This window comes from Galeopterus variegatus, unplaced genomic scaffold (genome assembly GCF_000696425.1).
Source record: "Galeopterus variegatus unplaced genomic scaffold, G_variegatus-3.0.2 Scaffold829, whole genome shotgun sequence".
Taxonomy (NCBI): domain Eukaryota; kingdom Metazoa; phylum Chordata; class Mammalia; order Dermoptera; family Cynocephalidae; genus Galeopterus; species Galeopterus variegatus.
The window spans coordinates 83,098-90,886 of NW_007726940.1; the positions used below are offsets into that span (position 1 = coordinate 83,098).

At 41.6% G+C, this 7,789-nt stretch overlaps 1 protein-coding gene across 1 annotated transcript in view; it reads left to right on the plus strand.

Annotated features, from left to right (window-relative positions):
* The window catches only part of ANKRD27 (ankyrin repeat domain 27 (VPS9 domain)), a 62,313-nt gene that overhangs the window by 19,972 nt on the left and 34,552 nt on the right, over positions 1-7,789 (plus strand). Inside the window, 8 exon segments of the mRNA XM_008572748.1 lie at positions 74-228; positions 672-731; positions 819-872; positions 957-1,022; positions 1,107-1,183; positions 1,960-2,081; positions 3,107-3,185; positions 3,720-3,884. Coding sequence (XP_008570970.1) covers positions 74-228; positions 672-731; positions 819-872; positions 957-1,022; positions 1,107-1,183; positions 1,960-2,081; positions 3,107-3,185; positions 3,720-3,884 — 778 coding nt within the window.

The following is a 7,789-nucleotide window of genomic DNA, read 5'->3' on the forward strand; positions in this document are numbered from 1 at the left end:
CCCCCCCCCCCCCCCCCCCGGTCAGGAAACAGTGAAAGCTTCAGCCAGCCTGACCTCTCTGTCTCTTTTTCAGAAGAGCCTTCAGCACCCTCAGATCCCTTTTCCCTGAAAACCATTGAAGATGTGAGAGAATTTTTGGGAAGACACTCTGAGAGATTTGACAGGATCATCACCCCTTTCCACCGATCATTCCGAGAGTGTGAAAGAAAGAGCCTCCGCCAGCACATAGTCAGTAGCTGTCGCTTGCTGTGCCTGGCATGCCCTTCTCAGGCCAACTCAGAGCACCAGGATCCCTCTCTCTCAGTTTACTCTGAAACTTTGCTGGGTGCTGCCCCTACTGTTGGAAGTTTGTTTAAATGTTTCTCTCTAACTATAAAAGTAGTATAAGCCACTACAGGAAATGTGAAAATTATGGAGAAGTATAAAGATAAGTATGTTATCCCCAAAGGGAATCTTTTCCTAGTTTTCATGCATGTACAACTAAAAAAAGTTGTGATATCAATTCTATAATTGATTTGATAAAGTTTATATTAGCACTTAAAGCTTATTTTCCGGGAAATACGTTCTGCGAAACATTTCCCTTGCCCTGGGATGTGTCATATGTTCAGGTTTTTATGCCCTGGGCTCTCATTGTAAGAGGGGCTTGTCTCTGTCTGCTCTGTGTTGCATAGGACTCGGTCAATGCTCTCTACACCAAATGCCTCCAGCAGCTTTTGAGGGACTCTCACCTGGTAAGCAGCAGGACTTTCAAAAGAGAGAATTGCAGTTTGCCCACATGCACATCCAAGCTCTGTAACTGTACTTCTCTTGTCCTCTAGAAAGTGCTTGCCAAGCAGGAGGCCCAGATGAACCTGATGAAGCAGGCAGTAGAGGTAAGGAGGATGAGGGCAGCAGGGACTGGGAGGCTCTCCTCGCTGCCTGACACCACCCTGAACTGGAGTCTGCTGGTTTCACAGATGTACGTCCATCATGAAATTTATGATCTGATCTTTAAATATGTGGGGACCATGGAGGCGAGTGAGGTAGGTTCTCCATCATCATCCAGGATGGAAGCCTTATTCTGTGCTTTTTAAGACATTTGAAGCTTTGTTAATATCTGTTGTTAGGATGCTGCCTTTAACAAAATCACAAGAAGCCTTCAAGATCTGCAGCAGAAAGATATTGGTGTGAAACCTGAATTCAGGTAAGGGTTTGCACTGTAGTAGCTCGGTGTCCTTGGACGCTGGGTACTGTTTTCTCCCTGAAACAGGGCCTCTCAGTGGCAGTGGTGGCACACTGATTTCACATGGTTGGTACTGAGGAGCAGTGCAGTTACCTGTGACTAAAGATAGAGAGCTGGAGTCGACAGATGACTGCTCCGTGGCTGTCCCCTCCTGCACCTGTGTGCCAGCATGCCAGCTGGATAGAGCTAAAGGGGATGGGGTTTTGTACAGCTGGTTTCCAGGTGGGCACATAACACCCATGTGGGCTCTGCATGTAGGACATCTCTCCTCACCAGCTCATCTGAGGAAACCCCGCCATAGGGGCACCTGCTTTTGAGTTAAACCAAGTTTCGTTAGGGTACAAAAATGTCTAAAGTTTGTGTTTAAATTCCCCCTGCACCCGAACTTTGGGCTATTTCCCTCTGGGGCTGAGGATTTTTGGTTTTTTTCTCAACTTTCTGCTGCATCTCTGTTACCTGTCAGCCTGCATGGGACTTAAAGCTATTGTGTTTTGCCATTGACTTGAGTCTGATGACTTCTCAGTATCTATTTTTTGTTTTTTATTACTTATGATTTGTTGTAAGAAATGTATAACCTGAAAGTAGTAAAAAAAAAAAAAAAAAAAAAAAAAAAAGCCAGAGAGGAAAAATAAAGAAAAATAATAAGAGAAATGTATAACCTGAGGTATGTTATTAGGTCAAGGAATAGGGCCCTCCCACTGTGGTCTGAAGTTGTCATTTTCCAAATTATTTTACAGCTTCAACATACCTCGTGCCAAGAGAGAGCTGGCTCAGCTGAACAAATGCACCTCCCCACAGCAGAAGCTGGTGTGTTTGCGAAAGGTGGTGCAGCTAATTACACAGTCTCCTAGCCAGAGAGGTTTGTGTTGGGGAAGGGGCTGGCAAAGGGGTAGATGCATATATCTGGATGAAAAAGTCTTCTAAGGAGCAGCGTTGTTTTAAGGGTCACACAGATGGGATTTATGGTCAGCAGAGTGTTCCACTATGAGTGCCCTGGGATCTGTTTTGATGAGCAGGTTCTTAGAAGCAGGGTTAGGCACCATTAGAGGAAGAAAATAGTGATGGGGAAGTAGTAACCCCAAAAGTGTGCCTGACTTGTGGGTGGGTACATGGGGGTTCACCTGTTAGGCAAATTGCTCTTCCTGGTTTTGTATGTTTGAAATTTTCTAGTATAAAAAGTTAGACAAAACCGTCAAAGAAAAAATGGTACAACATGGATGAACATTCAGAAAACAAAAGGTTAATAAGGAGAAAGCAGATATCTGTATGTAGATAGGGGATGATCTTCAGAGTGAATTAAGTGAAATAAAGAGGAGAACATATGGTATACTTCCAACAGCATCTAAGAAAGGGGGGGACGGGCATATCATAGACCGTTTCTGTAAAGAGGAGTAGCCTCTGGGAAAGGAGACTTGGTGGCAAGGATGGGAGGGACATTCATGGCTTGCTCTTTTGTACTGTTTTAATTTTTAAACATGTGAGTGGATTACTGAAATTTTCAAAATGAAAGATAATATCAAGTTACATGTGGGTGTCAGACTCCACGTGTATAAAAGGGAAGTGACTTCAGGAAGAAAGAGGTTTTCGGTGATGGCTCTGGGCACGTCTTCACTTTGTGTCCACTGCTGTGCTTCCCTGGGCTCTTTAAACATCTAAGATGGTGACGAGGCGTGGTCTGCTTGGAGCTACATTCTTTTGTATTTATTCAGAAAATGCTGTGCTTTCTTTTTTCCCCTTAAATCTGACATTGCACAACCACATTTCTCTCTGATACATAATCTTACTGGAGTGTGGTTTGCGGGTTGGATGGCAGAAGGGTGTTGATATACTTGTCTGTCCGTTTGAGTCTTATGATGGCTTTGACCATGTGTTTCCCCCTTGCAGTTAACTTGGAGACTATGTGTGCTGACGATCTACTATCAGTCCTGTTATATCTGCTTGTGAAAACAGAGATCCCTAATTGGTAACATTTTTGTTAAAATAGTTTTTTAAAACTGGCAGCACTGTACTGTGGCAGTTTTAGTGTAACTCTAGGAAAAGCTGCCTGTAACTGTGCACCTCTTGTGAGCCAGGTGCTGTGCCTCCCCTCCCTTTGTCCTGTGGGCGTGGCCATCCTTCTATTTACAGACAGGGAAACTGAAGCCCAGGGCACTTATATTTCTTGTTCTTGAATACGGGGTTAGTCAGTGGCTGGGCGGGAACCTGACTCCAGTTCTTTCTGGCCCCAAAGCCCATCTTCTTCCCATAGGAACCCACAGCTCACTTTACAATAATCAGCTTTCTAAAAACTAGCCTGCTTCAGGGAAGTAAGAAGTTTTACTTATTTTCCTAATTGCACACACCCTGCAGAGACATGAAGGGAATAGCAGTCACAGCTCTCTGAGCTCACTGAATGACTTTAGGTATTTGATCAGTCACACAAACTGAGAGCATTGTTTTTGCAAAAGTGTTAATAATTAGGTATCCAATGATAAAACTGTTTTCTTCCTTTTGTTAGGATGGCAAATTTGAGTTATATCAAAAACTTCAGATTTAGCAGCTCAGCAAAAGATGAATTGGGATACTGCCTGACCTCAGTTGAGGCTGCGATTGAATATATTCGGCAAGGAAGCCTCTCCGTTAAACCACCTGTAAGATGTCACTCCTGCCCTGCCCTTTCTTTGTGGGTATCATGGCAACTTTGATAGGGTGTGAAAGTTGGTGGGTTGTCTTTGGGATTCACACTGTTAATTCATTAATCCCTCTCATCTTCAAAAGCACATGCATAAAAAAGGAAGCCAGAAGTGGTGAATTTGGCAAGAAATAAGATTATTAATGAGTGCAATTTTAGGATTCATTAGCCTTATTGTAGTTTTCTTGGTTGGTTGGTGAGCTTTTGGCTAGGGGAGACAATTATATTTCTATGTGAATTGTTTATATTTCTATGAGAATCTTAAACCAAAATAACATTGCTGGCCTATTTTACTACCTAGCAACCAGTAAAACGTAATAGTACTCTCAGAAATCACAAAGTTGAAATTAATAAAGTGAAGAGATTTTCTTCTTTTTTTTTTTTTTTTCCTTTTTGTCTTTTTTTTGTGACCGGCAATGGATCGCAACCCTCAGTGTCGCGCCCGTACCGGACCGGGACTGGCAATGGGATCACAACCGTCGGTGTTGCACCCGCACCTCGCTCAGCCAGTGAGCGGCCGGTCTGTTTGTGGGATCCGAACCCTCGGTGGGAGCGCCGTGGTGCTCCCAAGTGGCGCACTGTAGCAGTGCGCCACCGGGCTGGCCCTGAAGAGATTTTCTAAGAGTTCAGATCCCCATACTTGCCAGCCGCCAAAAGAAAGCCGAACCCTCGGTGGGAGCGCCGTGGTGCTCCCAAGTGGCGCACTGTAGCAGTGCGCCACCGTGCTGGCCCTGAAGAGATTTTCTAAGAGTTCAGATCCCCATACTTGCCAGCCACCAAAAGAAAAGAGATTTCTGCATTATAAGTCGAGTCCTGAGGATTGAACATTTATCTTAATCAAATTCTGATGTTAGGATCTCCCGAAGTAAAGATAAGTTACCTGGGAAACAACATAGGCCTGTCCAGACATGTGTACTCAGGTGAAAGCAGTTCCATTGAATTCATTCATTATTGACATTGTTTATATATTTTCCAGTCTTGTTCCTATCCACGTATATTTTACATAATTGTTATTATACTGTGTACTGTTTTTCCCACAAAAAAAATAGCTTTATTTTTTTCTGATTAGAAGACTAATACCTGCTTGTAAGTATTTTCTTTCTTTCTTTTTTTTTTAAAAGATGACCGGTAAGGGGATCTTAACCCTTGACTTGGTGTTGTCAGCACCACGCTCAGCCAGTGAGCAAACCGGCCATCCCTATATGGGATCCGAACCCGGGGCCTTGGTGTTATCAGCACCGCACTCTCCCGAGTGAGCCACGGGCCAGCCCAGTATTTTCAATACATAAAATTGCAGTGAAAACAACAAAAACCTCTCAGAAACTCACTAGCCAGGGGTGAATTTTATTAATGTTTTGGTATATGTCTTTTTTCTGTGCATATACAATTGTATTTTTTTTTCATTGTACATGTTTATGGGGTACAGTTTGTTGTTCCAATACATGCATATATATTGTATAATGAATCTAATCAGAATAGTTAATATATCTATCACCTAAACATTTGTCATTTCTTTATGGTTACAATATTCAAGATCCTCTGTGCTGGCTATTTTGAAATATACAATACAATATTTTTAGCTATTGTCACCAACCTTTCCCCTTCCCACACCCCCTTCCCTTTCCCTGCCTCTGGTAACCACTATTCTACTCTCTCTTTCTGTTTTCCCTCCTCTTTTTTTTTTTTTTTTTTCCTTTTTGTCTCTTTTTTACTGACCGGTAACGGGATCGCAACCCTCGGCGTTGCGCCCCGCACTGCGCTCAACCAGTGAGCGGGAACCGGTCTCCACATGGGATCCGAACCCTCGGTGGGAGTGCCGCCGCACTCCCAAGCAGCGCACTCTCCAGTGCGCCACCGGGCCGGCCCTCCCTCCTCTTTTTAATTTATTTTTCTTAATTGACCTGTGTTAATTGTGTATATTTATGGAATGCAATATGATATTTAGGTACATTCACACTCCGTGCAATGGTCATATCAGGGCACTTAGAATATCTGTCACCTCAGATATTTGTCCCCTCTTTGTGTTGGGAACATTCAACATCATCTCAACTAGCTATTCAGAAATACACAGTACTTTGTTGTTGACTGTAGGCTCCCTATATTACTATAGAACCTTAGATCCCATTCTTCCTATCTCTACAATTCTGTATCCACTGACCACACTCTCCTCATTCCCCCCATGCCCAACAGTCTCTAGTAACCCTAATCTACTCTCTACTTCTATGAGATAACTTTTTTTAGTTTCCGCATGAGTGAGGACATGAGGTATTTCTCTCTCTGTGCCTGGCTTATTTCACTTAACATAATTTTCTCAAAGCTCATCCATGTTGCTGCAAATGGCAGAATTTCATTCTTTTTTATGGCTGAGTAGTATTCCATTGGGTGTGTGTGTGTGTGTGTGTGTGTGTGTGTGTGTATCACATTTTCTTTATCCAATCATCTGTTGAAGGACATTTATGTTGGTTCCAACTCTTGGCTATTGTGAATAGATCCGTGATAAAAGTGGAGTGCAGGTGTCCCTTTGACTTGTTGATTTTCATTCTCTTAGATACATACCCAGTGGTGGGATTGTTGGATCATATGGTAGTTCTATTTGTAGTAGTTTGAGAAATCTCCCTACTGTTTTCCATAATGGCTATGCTATTTTACATTCCCACCAACAATGTGTAAGTGTTCCCTTTCTCCATATCCTTGCCAGCATTTGTTATTTTCTGTCTTTTTGATAATAGCCATTCTAACTGGGGTCAGATGATATCTCATTGTGGTTTTGATTTGCATTTCTCTGATGACTAGTGATGTTGAGCATTTTTTCACATACTTGTTGGCCATTTGTATGTCTTCTTTTTAAAAATGTCTGCTTAGTTCCTTTACCCATTTTTTAATCAGATTATTTGTTTTTTTTACTGTTGGGTTGTTTGAGTTGTTTTTGTATTCTGAATATTAGTCCCTTCCCCGATGCATAGTTTACAGATATTTTCTCCCATTCTGCAGGATGTCTTTTAGCTTCACAGATTGTCTCTTTTGCTATGCAGAAGCTTTTTAGTTTGATATAATCCCATTTGTTAACTTTTGCTTTTGTTCCCTGTGCTTCAGAAGTGTTATTCATAAAATTTTTGCCAGTCCTATGTCCTGAAGTTTTCCCCTATATTTTTTTCTAGAAGTTTTATAATTTCAGGTCTTACATTTAAGTCTTTAATCCATTTTGAGTTGATTTTGGTATATTGTGAGAGATGGGATCTAGTTTCATTCTTCTGCATGTGGCTCTCCAATTTTCCCAGCTCCGTTTATTGAAGAGGTTGTCTTTTCCCCAACGTATGTTCTTGGCTCCTTTGTCAAACATCAGTTAGCTGTAGGTATTTGGATTTATTTCAGAATTCTCTATTCTGTTCCATTGTTCTGTGTCTGTTTTTGTGCCAGTACCATGTTGTTTTAATTACCATAGCTTTGTAGTATGTTTCGAAGTCAGGGAGTGTGATATCCCCCACTTGTTCTTTTTGCTCAGGGTTGCTTTGGCTATTCATGGTCTCTTTTGTTCCATATAAATGTTTGTTCTATTTCTGTGAAGTATGTCATTGGTAGTTTGATGAGGAGTGCATTGAATCTGCAGATTGCTTTGGGTAATATGGCTATTTTGATGATATTGGTTCTTCTAATCCATGAGCATGAGATGTCTTTCCATTTTCTTGGTTCTTCTTTTAATCAACATTTTGTAGTTTTCATTATAGAGATCTTTCACCTCCTTGGTTAAATTTATTCCTAGGTATGTGTTATTGTTGTTGTTATTGCTATTGTAAATGGGATAGCTTTCTTGATTTATTTTTCTGCAAGTACATTTTTGGTATATAGAAATGCTACTGATTTTTGTATGTTGATTTTGTATCCTGCAACTTTACTGA